This window comes from Candoia aspera, chromosome 7, assembly GCF_035149785.1.
Source record: "Candoia aspera isolate rCanAsp1 chromosome 7, rCanAsp1.hap2, whole genome shotgun sequence".
Taxonomy (NCBI): domain Eukaryota; kingdom Metazoa; phylum Chordata; class Lepidosauria; order Squamata; family Boidae; genus Candoia; species Candoia aspera.
In genome coordinates this window covers 71,849,163-71,861,886 of record NC_086159.1, presented here as the reverse complement: position 1 = coordinate 71,861,886, position 12,724 = coordinate 71,849,163, and the positions used below count along the sequence as shown (strand labels likewise).

Here is a 12,724-nt window from a genome sequence, read left to right as displayed (position 1 = left end):
AAATATACAGTACCTGTACTTTACAACAGATATGAAATGACCCTGATAACAATCATGCCAGGACTATGTCAGCTATAAACTTTTTTTTCTTTTTAGTTAACTGAACAGCTCACATTGTTTGCACACTCCTCTTGTTTCAGAATTGCTTACATTCATTTTATTTATTCTAGCCAAGGACAAACCCTTTGTTTTAAAACAGTAAGTAGCAATGAGGAAGGAAATTGCTAGTAGGGAATTATTATGGCTGGGCCATGTCTCTGCAATTGGAAAAGCTGAACCAAGATATAATATTGCTCACTGTCAGAGTTTACATCTGAACAAGCCACGTGTGACTGGGGAAAATGTGCAGACTCAACCCTTAGGTCTCGATTGATTTTTAACTGCTTTGCTCAAAAGAAGAACTGGAATAATGGTTCAATGAGAGAAAATAAGCCAAACCACACCTGGTCAACCACAAATAAATTTGGCTTGGTTTGGCAAGCTAATCTCTCATTAAAATGGAGATGGAAGAACTGATAAACTCAGGTCCCCCCCCCCCCATAACTGTGAAACATTGATACAGCTAGGGCTGTTAGAAAAACTCTGAAGTGTAACCATTGTAAACCTAAAGGGTTTGAATTTTGAGTTTCCATTCTGGAAATAAAAATCCATAATGAAACAATTCATCTGACCAGGTATAGCCCAAATGCTACCACCACAGACTGTGCAAGCTTTCAAGTTCTCCAGAAATCTCCCTCAGGCAAGGCCACACAAAATGCAAAGGTCTGGCAAGAACCGTTGAAGATCTATGTAGAACTCCAAATTATCGTCAATTTGTCAAGAACAAAAACCAGGATTGGTAGATCGTATATTTATGCCCCTCACACTCAATGTTTTTTTTTTCCCCTATTCCTGAAAAATATCTAAATCTGTTTTATATATCAGCCTTCAGAAATGAGGCTCATTGATGCCACTACCAATGGAAGCATCCATAAAATGTCAAGTGAAAACTTTATCACACAACCCCACACTCAAAATTCTGGAAACATGGGCGCTTCTGATTTCCTTAGATTATGCCTCATCATGCTAACAATACAGATAGGTTTTTATTCATCAACTTTCAACCACTAGAAATTGCTCTAGAACCCTTCAGGGCTAGACCAAGTGCTAGATTGGAATCTTCCCCAACCTGATGTATCCCATATGTTGGCCAGGGACTACAAATCCAACTTATTTGATGCCCACCATATGCATGGGTTTGCAAGTCCTGCAAATTCTCAGAAGAGAAAGTGACTAGAATGCATATGGTTAAGGGCTGGTTGATAACTGAAGAATAAGGATGAAGGCAAGCAAGGCTTTAGGAAGCCAGCCTAAGCCAAGGTTAAGGGCAAAGACTGATCCAAGATTTTCAATCTAACCAAGGCAATATCAGAGCAGAAGTAGCAGGAAAGGCTCTCAAAAATACCCAAGCAAGTGCCTCTGGAGAAGAAAATCTGATACACTGATCAAGCAGACTGCAACTAAGCACAAAGAGTATAAGAGTGGCAAGAAATCCAAAGACAGAGTGGGGACAGAAACAAAAGCAAAATAGAGTATTAAGAAAGTCTGGTACAGAAGAAGGAAGGCAGAGGAGATGAAAACTAAGTCTATGGTAATTTAGAGAGGAGAGGACAGCAGAATAGGAGATGCACAAGGAATCTGAAGTAGAAATGTAAGGCGTCGGACTCAAGAGACAGTTTTCTGTAATGGTGAAGGTGTTGGACCAGGACAGGGGAGACCCAGGTTCTAGCCCACCCTTAGCCATGGAAACTCACTGGATTACTTTGAGCAGTCATTCTCAGCCCAGCCTACCCCACTGGCTTGTGGTGGGCATACAGCTAAGCCATCTTGAATTCCAGAAGTAAAGATGTATTGCAATATAAATCTAACACCTAAAATGTCATAGGACCCAGCTGAAGAAGATAGTCATAGCCATAACCCTTTCAGACATTGTTCTTCTTCCTCATACCTAGGATACCATTGAAAACATTTCCAAACAAGCAAGACCATCCTAGGTATGAGGAAGGGTGGTGAACAGGGTGAACAGGGTAGTGTAATGGTTACAGCCTGAATGGTTTAGTAGTTTAAGAGTTAGACTAGACCTAAGGAGGCTAAAGTTCAAGACACCACTCAGCCGTAGATGGATTACTTCCTCTCAAGCCAGGATACTTCACAGAGTTGTTGCTGCAGGAATAAAATGAGATGTGATCCTTGTACACCATTCTTTGATTCCTTACAGAAAAGGCAGGGTGGAAAAAGAATAAATAAATAATACAGTGTTGACCTTTGTTTATACTGAACAAGAGAAGGTGCCAGATAGGTAGTCAATCTAATTGGAAAGAATGCAAAGTCCCTCTCACACAATTTAATTGATTTAATGCCTGCTCAGGAGCCCAAGGGCTGAACAAAGCTGCCATTTTGGTTCTATGTATTGAGTGGGGGAAACAACACTGAAAGAGGAAGAAAGGGCTGGGAATGAATGGTGCCTCTTCTTTCAGCTGCAAGCTACCTTAACCCAACATGTGTGTTTCCTAGTGATTCTCTAGATCAGAGTTCCCCAACGTGGTCAATATCAACCCCCAATGGTTGATGGGACTATCTAAGGAGTTGATGTTATTGTTGTTGTTGTTATCCATAGTGCTATGAACTAAGTAGTATTTATTAAATTATTTTCATATAATAAACATTTGGGATCAATGAACAATCTGAAACTTCATGAAGGGGTCAATGAGCTGGAGAGTTTGAAGAGCCCTGCTCTATATTGATGAAATAATACCCAGTAGGTCAAAGTTTTCCTACCTCCCCATTTTCTTCTATTGCCAAATATTGCCCCAGTGGGGTAGAATGGAACAGAGAAAGCCAGGATAGAGACATCAAGTATGTATCCCCATTGCAAAGAATCTGAAGCTGTTTCTGCTTGAGCTAAAACATGACTAATTGGAACATGCACAGTCAATTGCTAATACTGCCTCAAGCTCTAATGTTTAATTAGTTCTTGCTGTAAAATGAGAAAAAAAGGAAATGTAAGAGCAGATAGTGTAGAACTGAAAAGAGAGGGGAAAAGACATATCCTCATACAACGTTTCTCAACCTTTAAGATGTGTGGACATCAACTTCCAGAATTCTGGGAGTTGACGTCCACAGACCTTAAAAGTTGCCAAGGTTGAGAAACCCTGCACTAGTACATGAAAACAATTAATAAAGAGAAGCACACAGAAAAAGGTTGTATTATAGATGATAAAAAGACATGCTTAATAGTTCAGGGAAGGATATTATCACAGAACGGGGCAAAAGGACCAGGCTTGCTAAAATTAAACCCTACGTTCTGTGTATGGAGAAACTGACAGAGAATGTTGCAAAAACCTTAGGAATGTCTGCTTGGAAAAGTTGTCTAATACATGGCTGGGCTCAGGTTCAAGCAGCTTCATGAATTTAAGCAACACATGGGAAAAAATGGTGCACACCTTCAGTGCCAGGGCATTGGCCCTTCAAGGCTGGTCCAGACAAGAAGCACAACAATGAATAGTAGCTCTATCTTTATTATAAAAGGTAAAGGTAAAGGTTTCCCTTGACATTAAGTCCAGCCGTGTCCGACTCTAGGGGGCGGTGCTCATCTCCGTTTCAAAGCCAAAGAGCCAGCGTTTGTCCATAGACACTTCCGCGGTCATGTGGCCGGCATGACTACACAGAACGCCGTTACCTGCCCGCCAAAGCGGTACCTATTAATCTACTCACATTTGCATGTTTTCGAAATGCCAGGTTTGGCAGGAGCTGGGCCTAGCAATGGGAGCTCACCCCGTCACGCGGATTCGAACCGCCGACTTTCCGACCTTCCAATCGGCAAGTTCAGCAACTCAGCGGTTTAACCCGCAGTGCCACCGCGTCCCTATATCTTTATTATAAGCTTACATTAATAGAATCTTGCAAGTCTGAAAGTATTTCTCCCCTCCTCTCCTTTTATTCTCCAGAAAACTATGGAGGGTCCCTTATGAAACCCTTCCCACCCCCAATCCCCTCCCCTTCTGTGAACTACGATATCCTTTACATGATGGTTGTCCTGTCTGCAGCTCTTCCTCCTGTATCCCAAGGTCATTCTCACATGCTCACACAGAGGGTATGTAGGCTTTCAAATAGCTTGGAAGTTTTTTCACCTGCCATCCCGGGATGGGAGTCTGGGACAACTAGAAGCACTCTAATGGCAGGACGATGAATACATCTATAGTTCTCTGTTGTCAGTTAAGATTTAACAATACACTTAGTCATACCCTTGGAGTGGATATTCCATGGATAAATCACATAGAAGACAAAATGCTTCAAGGTCACCTGATGTGTTTTGGTTTAGTTGCTTCATTGTATGGGGTAGCTAATGCCCATACCAAGAAAAAGCCATGAGGCCAAGTTTGTTACAGAGTCAAAAGCATTTTACTTCTTTGTGGTGAGAACTTCACAACAAGAATCCTAGGTACTACAAGGAAGTAAAATAAGGATATAATGCACAATGTAGCATTAGCAAGTTTTGAGACTACACAACCAGTTTCTAAACTTAAGTGTCAGTATAATCCCACACTAATAGGTGCAGTCTTACCCACTATAGTGCACACCTTGAGAGGGGCAGGTGAAAGACTGTATGCTAGCTACATTCTGCCTCTGCTGGCCTCTTTTCTTCCTGTTCGGTGGTGTCGTGTGTGAGCCCATGGCTTGTGTGTGTTTGATTGATTGCAAGAGTTTATTGCAAGAGCACACCTTGTAACGTCTTCATGTAGAAATAACCATGAAAAACAACTTTAGGATATTTGCCACAGCATACTACAGGGGATCTGACCAGTCTGTGTCTCAGGACTTTACCCCTAGAGCTCCTGCTTTGAGCAGACCAACTCCCAAAGGACTTCTGCCTGAGTTGTTCTCTAAGGAAGATTTCCTGAGTGCTTCCTGTCTAAGTTAGGGGTTTGCCCATTAACAGTTTGTTATAAGAATTGTGAGTAATATGCAAAGAGAGGGCTGCTCTAGCTTTTCTTTTGCTGGTAAGTTAGTATGCAGGCCTGGCTAATGCAACAGCCACATGGCTGATTCATTTTTGAATACAGTCTTCTGACACTGATAGCCTGATTGTGAGGCTGAGCCAAAAGGTTTTCAAACGTTGGTGCTGCCGGGATCACCCAGTTCCAAAGAGAAGTCTACCAGTCTGCCTTTTGTACACATTTGAGGGCCATGTCCTTTTGACAGCACAAAGCATGCTGCAGTGAGACAAGAAAGGGGAAAGGAAGAGGAGGAGGAGGAGGAAGAAACAGATGGAGCTGATCAAGAAGTTTTGATGACATACAGTACAAAGGAGATGAGAATGTCTGATGTCAAGGATATGGACAGAGAGGAGAGGAGAGTGAGCAGATTCAGCCATAGACAGACAAAAAACAAACTAAACCATAAAGGGGGAAAAAAAAAGAGTTACTAAATTCTGAAGAAGAGGTCTTTCAGATTAGAAACAGCAGTAGAAAGCTACAGACTGCCAATATAGTCATACACGATTCTAATGCAGACATGCCAAGGAGAGTCTGCAAGCCTTACATGCTATTTACACCAAGCCCAGAAATGTCCAGGTATAGATGCAGTCATTCAAAATTGTCTTTTTCAGCTCTTTCATCTTGCATAAGGCTTTCTATAAACACACCGCTTGCTGAGAAATCGGTGTGCCTAACAAACATTCAAAGCAGCAAAGATGGGCAAAAGCCCAGAATTCTGCCGACGTAATAGTACTGTAAGGAGAGTCCTTTCTGGGCTATTTGCCATGCCCACATTCCTTTTGTGGGATAAGCTGCCTCTTGTCCAACCTTTCACTTGGCTGTGGTTCTTTCCCCTGTCTCCCAAGGTCATTCCCACATGGCATTACATCTGGACAGCATGCCCTTTTTTAAAGTATATTCTCTTTTCACCTCTACCCTCTGGCAGACTCTACCCTCTGGCAGACTCTACCCTCTGGCAGACTCACTATTTGCCTGCCTTGTTTTTGTCTGCTCTGTTCTTCCTCGGGCCACCACATCTGGACTGCAGAAATCCAGAGGACCACTAGAGAGCAATAAATAATTAGTGTTTCCTCCATGTTTTTCCTCCAGCTAGTGGTCCTCTCGATTTCTGCAACCCAAATTGGATCGCCTGACCCTTCTAGTGGGATGGGATTTGGACACACAAGACATAACTTGGCTGGTGTCCAAGGAGACAAGAAGAATGGAAAGAAGTGGTCAAAGCAAAGCAGAAAGCCAAAGCTTTCTTCCAAGTCTTTCTTCCATCTCTTGGCTTCTGCCAGTGAAAATTTTAAAAATGTCGCTGATGTAAAAAAGCAAGACATCCCACATGTGCTTGTATATAATTAAGAGAGGGAGAAAAAGGGAAAAGAAAACCTACAGGATGAGAAAATGGGCATTGGAGGAACACAATTTGTAAAGATTTAGTGAGTTCATATCTCACATTATTCTTTATTGTTAGGGTTCTTTTAGTTGCGGGTGCATTTAGTTGTTAAAAATAATTCCTCGTCACTGTCATTCTTTTTTATCATGTCCTTCTTTAGAGTCATTGTCATCTTTTCTTAAGAAATTTTAATGACCGCTGTAGAGCTCACAGGTCATTTGAAGAGCTCACAAAATTGTCAACAATCAGCCTGACCAACAGGAAAAGGGGAAGGATTTTCTGAGATCCTATGGATTTCTTCTAATGACAACATTTCAGGAAATCCACTTGGCTGGTCAGCTGAGGTTGGACCCGAGTTTGAAAGCTACTGCTTAAGTAATGAATCCAATTACAAGAAGACATCATCAATGGTTGTTGCAAGAAAGGTTCAGAAAAATCCTAGGCTCCGGTCTGTCAGCTCCAGATATTTGAAATTTAGAAAGCTGCTTGGTTATTTGGAAGTGCTCTATCAAAGAAGAGGAAATTTGTGGCAATAACAAGTATCCTTGGAAAATCAGAGGCCTCACTGAAAAGAAGCACATGTTAACAGCAAGTTTGCCACATAAGCAAAATGCTTATATGATAATGCAACTAACTCAGAGAGAAGGGCAACCATGAAATCACAAGCAATTTAATTTACTTTTAGATGAAGCTCCTGATTGGCATTAATGCTAGAGCTGACCGTGAACAATTATGTCTTAAAAGATTATCAGCTACTAAAAGTTAAATGACTGTATTATTCAGTGTTGGATTTTGGCCAAAAGAGCCTGCAATATTCTCAGCTGTATTTTTTTTTTTTAAATACATTGCTTAAAAGTGGTTCTGCTTCTTCCTGAGCAGAAGTTTCTAATCAGTGTGATTAGAAGACTGTTTAAAGGCACCCCAAAGGCTCAGCCCTTTACCCTATATTATTTTTAACATCTATGAAGCCACTGCAGGTGGCCGTTGATTGATTTGGTGTCATGTATCATAAGTATGCTGATGACACTCAGATGCATGTCTCTATCACAGGACAAGCAGGGCCTGGAAGATATGAGGGAATGGAAGGGGTGGAACAGACTCAAACAATGCCAGCTAGATGGTAGCGGTGTTGGCAGAGTTCTTCATGACCATTTCTTCCAGGTAGAGCCAGCATACACTCCTTTTCAGGTAAAGTAGCCTGGGATGGTGTACCAAAAGGTTTAAAACTACAAAGGCAAAATAATTAAATATTTTTTAAAAAAAAAAACCTAAATAAAAATAATCAATTAATCAGGATAGCCTACTTAATCAAATAGCCACTTTGATAGTAAGTGGCTGTTTGCCTGCTAAAAACAAGGAAACATTACACATCTACTTCTTTACAGAAATGGTTCTGCGTAGATTGCAGATTCTTTGTCAGAACATCTAAATAGTGAGATTAAATTACAAAAAATGTCAGAGCAATTGTGGCAGGGTGCTAGTGATGGTGGTGGTTTACATCACAAGCAAATGTCGAGAAGAAAGTGATGAAGATATGCAGAAATACAGGGATTAGAAGTGTCTCTTACCATTTTTATTTTCTTCTCAAGGAGATCATTTCCAACTGGAATCAGAATGCCTCCAAGGATGGCCAGCACTGCCCCGATGGCTGCAACCATCAGCAAGCAACAGTTTTGTTTCCACCCCATGCTTCTTCACACAGTTGCAGGTCGCTGTGTCTGTTCCTTCTGCTTCTTTGACCTTTCAGTTTTCTCACTCTGATGTTCCCTCAAAATATATATTGCAGAGACCTAAGCACACTTTCAAAAGAGATTGAAGCATAAAATACAGCATAAAGAATCACATGGAAGATCATTTAGTGCTCCTAGAAACAAATGTTTTTTTGTTTTTTTTTAAATGCAAGAACATTTAGAAAAGCAAACAGGCAAAGTCAACATAACTGAAGCCTGGCTAAACTAAAATTGACAGAGCAGTTTCAGTTTAATACCAAAGTGAACTTTTTTATGTAGACTCAGAAGTGAAAAGTCAGTAATAATTCCAGACTGAATTACCTCTCTCTTCATGAAATAAGTCCATGCTTTGGTCAAGAAGTGTCAGATGGGAGGAAAATAATTGCAATCATTAGTTTGAAAGGCTGAATTACATTCTTTGTTTGGCCTTTTCTAAACTTGGTTTCCAGCCAAACATATGAACCTCCCACCCTGCTAAAGAGCAAAGACTGAGCAAAGTTCTCTCTACATGATTTTAAATGTATATTTATGAATGCTTTTCATTAGTTGTTACCATTCTTCCTTAGAAGAAGCATATACCTGCATTATTTGAGTCTTACTATACTAGAATGCTAATATCTCACTAGTACCAATAGAGGTATTCCAAGATGCACATTTTTTGGAAAACACTGCCTAGAAGACTTCAGGAATTGGTCCATGTTGCTGCCAGGAGTCAACTTCAATTTGAAAGCCCCTCCCTCCCCAACCTTCTCATCTAGACTTTCAATGGCTTCCATGAATTAAGTGCATATTTCAAAATCACCCTAAAAAAAAACATTCACCACAGCCTACTGAGAAGGTTGCTTCAAAAGACAGTTGTGTGAAGGTTGCTCCACCATTGTCGGTTTGAACTCTTGCAGCCAAATAGCAGAAGAACAGTTGAGACCTCAGCTACTCCGCTATGAGGTGCAGTAAGAGTTTGGCCTATTCACCATGCTATTCCACATTTACGTTTGCTTTGGGCTTGGGATGGCTGCAATTGTTGTTTAGGGTTAGCGACCATCAGTCTTTGTAAGATTATATGCTTGCTGTGTTCCTTTGAGATAGTACAACGATGCCTTCTTCATGGCCTACTTCAGCTTGCCGGGCTTGGCTTCCCAGAAGATAGGATAAGACCCTCAATTCAGGGGGCACATAAGGAGGTTATAGTCATGTCTTCCCATCAACTGCAGCAGGAAACCTTGCCATGACCCTGTAGAGCATCTAGTAGAATGACCATCTTTTGATTGTCATGGGTTAAATACTATGGAAAGGGAGACAGATCATGCTCAGATTCTAAAAGAGGCACAAATAGTCATGTGCTGCTCTGGATGACCCATATAACTTGGGCTGAATTTTGAACTATTTAGAGTGAGGAACAATCTTACCTAGATATCAGTGTCCCAGCCTGCCCAATGGAACCTGACCCACCCACTCTTAAGTAAAGTTGAGGACACTGTGTGTCTGGAAGCTGTGAAGTCTGGGGTGGGTCAAAACAAGCTCAGATTAAATTCCTGCAAGCAGAACTGCTGACTGTAGATGATCAGCCAGGACGGGTTCTAGTTCCAAGTTGAGTCTGAATGGAGTCATGCTCCCCTTAAAGGAGCAGGTCTGCAATTCAGAGGATCTCCTGGACTCATGCCTGAACAGCAGACAGAGGCCAGGGTTAGAAGGGCCTTCCCCCAATTTCAACTGGTGTACCAGTTCTGGATCCTTTGAGACTGAGAAGCCTTTACACAAGGGACTTGCATCTTTACCATCTCACGCTTAAAGTACTGCAACATGCTTCACACGGGGTTGCCCTTGAAAATGACTCAGAAGCTGCAATTGACTCAAAATACAGGGGCCAAACTACTAACGAGGAAGAGTAAGTTTAGTAGTGCTACACCTTTGCTGAAGTCACTGCATTGGTTTGGCGGGGGGGCTTCTGGGCCCAATTCAAGTGCTGGTTTTAATCTTAATAGCCCTACATGGTTTGGTACATATGGTAAAACGAACGGGTTCTGGAGCATGCCTTCTCAGTGATGATCCCCACCTTGAAAATAATTTGTTCTCTGAAGAACGGGGACCCCTCATGTTGCTTTGGTTTCACAAAGCTGTGAAGATGATCCTGTTCCAGTGGGCTTTTGATATGTCTGAGTAGCTTTTGCATTTGGTTATTCTGTTTTATGATGGTTCATCATTTGACTGATGTTTAAAGTAGGGTGATATGTAACCTTTTATACAGTATTTGTAAAACTATACAGATTACCTCCAGCATTTCTTTCCATTTCTCTAGTTCTACCTTTTTAACGTTTTACTTAGCCTCCCTCCGCACAGACAGCAGGCACTATCGTGATTAAAAATCGCATTTTTAAATTCGTTCGTATGTGACTTCTGCGTAATACTGAGAGCACAGCAATATGAATAAATGCTGCTCAATAACTTCAGCCCTGCTATATTTTTGTTGGAGGGCAAGTCCAATGTCACTGTCTCTTCACCATGTCCTGATTGACTGGCCACAAGGGGGCAAAAGGGCATAGATAGGGCTTTAAATATCCCCTATTAATCTATGATTGTCCACTCTTTATCTAAGAGATTGATAATCAGTGGTCATTTCCTTCAGCTTTTCCCCCCATGCACACAGAGAACATGTCCTTTAATGCTTTTCTTGGTAGGATGTAGTTACCTAGGTGTTAGGACTTGCTGATTCCTATAATGTGAGTGAGTGAGTGTGTGTATGATATACATACACACATGCGCACCCATACATCATTGGTCAGTTCAGATTCTAGCTCGCAGAAATGCTCAGATGCACAGCCTCCAACAATTTCTACTTCAATTGCATTGTGCCTGGCTAAAATCAGGTGTTTCCTGTTCCTGTTCTTTTCAGAAGAAATACAAGGCCATTACTTTTCTTCTCAACTTGCATTTCCACAGGTGTCCATACCAAGGGGTGGAGACAAAATGTGCAATATAAACTAACAATGCAGACTCCATCCTAACATACCTGAGAAGCTTGCATCATGATATCACAAAGCACATGTTGTCCTTTTGATGTCATCATGCTTAGGAACAGATGCCTATGTGCATGCCTTCAAAAATTTCCATTATTATTTCTAAGCTCCACTGTACTATTTTAAGAAAGAACTCGATGTGAAACAACTTTATTGCCACGACACAGGTCATGTAATCCCCATCTTGGTTTATGGAGGTGCTATGGCCCCAGGGAAGCTTGCGTATAAATTGTTCCTTTTAAAACATACTGTTTCAACATAAGGCAAAATCAAGATGTCATTCAGGATCTACTTAAGAAATTAACTGTTTAATATGTACATTGAAGGAGTTATCTAAAGGCTATACAGTAAGAATATAAAATGGGCAAACTTAAGGGTCAGTGCTGTCTCCTCAACTCTCCTTTGCAGTTTTCTTGGCAAGATTTCAGAAGTGGTTTGCCATTGCCTCCTTCCTAGGGCTGAGACTGGCCCAAGGTCACCCAGCTGGTTTGCGCCTCAGGTGGGACTAGAACGTTCCTGGTTTCTAGCCTGTTGCCTTAACTACTACACCAGACTGGCTTGTTGAACTTCAGCTACTCTGTGCAAAGAAATATGAATAGAGTCCTCAAGTTTCCAAAAAAAACAATAGTGAGTTGGGAGACGTGGATGTTCCTGAACATTGACAAATCCTGAAAACCTTGTGCCCAACACTGGAAAATAAGAGATTCACTCATATGGCCAACAGATAAGAAAGTAACATTTGTCGGTGCCACACTGAAAAGCATGGTAGAAAACAGGGAAGCATTTGCTAGGGCATAAAAGCCAGTAAATCATCATCCATACAGCCCGCTACCCAATACTGGATTATGAGCCATGGGCATGATAAGTAGAGCTGAAGCTTTGATCACAACTTCAAAATTTGTGCATGAGTACTTCAAAAGCAAGTCTGGAATCCCCAGAGCAAGAGATCTGGCAAATCTATTGGCCTGGATGTGAAGAGTGAGCACACTTTATATCAGCAGCAATACTTTAATCAACAACATACAGTACTTATATAATAAAAGTCGCATGCAAGGTTATTATTGCAGATGAAAATCCAGCATTTCTCCCCCATACAGATCCCCATATAGCACATTCCAGATCCCACATAGTTCCAAGACAAAGCAGCAGTTAATACACAGCAGCACACATATACTTACATGAAACATGCTAGAGCAGCATCAGCAGCAGCAGTGTAAGATGATAGTATTCCAAAAACAGCTTGGAGGTGTGTCTATCTAATTGCTTTACTGAAGAAAAAAAGATAGCAGTAATTGCATCATTTAAGGTGGTGTTGGAGAAGCTTACAAGATAGAACAGAGTAGCTCTGACATGGCCAGATTAAAGCTGCAGAAGCATGATAAAAAAAAAAAAAACTCAAGGCAGCCAAACTATTTTAATACTGCCTTTGGGATATACATTGGAGAGACAAGGGATGCGCCACTGCCACACTGTTCTCATTGGCTCCACACCCAAAAGGCAGCTGACAGTTGCCTATTTGTTTAGGAATATGGGTTCTTTTCTGTTCTTAAAACAATGGAGTGC

General features: G+C 41.3%; 1 protein-coding gene across 1 annotated transcript in view; it reads right to left on the bottom strand.

Annotated features, from left to right (window-relative positions):
• Nucleotides 1-12,426, bottom strand: part of LOC134500729 (platelet glycoprotein 4-like) — a 461,190-nt gene extending 448,764 nt beyond the window's left edge. Inside the window, exons 1-2 of the mRNA XM_063308096.1 lie at nucleotides 12,340-12,426; nucleotides 7,986-8,216 (exon numbers count right to left, since the gene is read on the bottom strand). Coding sequence (XP_063164166.1) covers nucleotides 7,986-8,105 — 120 coding nt within the window. The 5' untranslated portion in view covers nucleotides 8,106-8,216; nucleotides 12,340-12,426. The remainder of the gene's footprint in view (nucleotides 1-7,985; nucleotides 8,217-12,339) is intronic.
• Nucleotides 12,427-12,724: the final 298 nt, after the last annotated feature.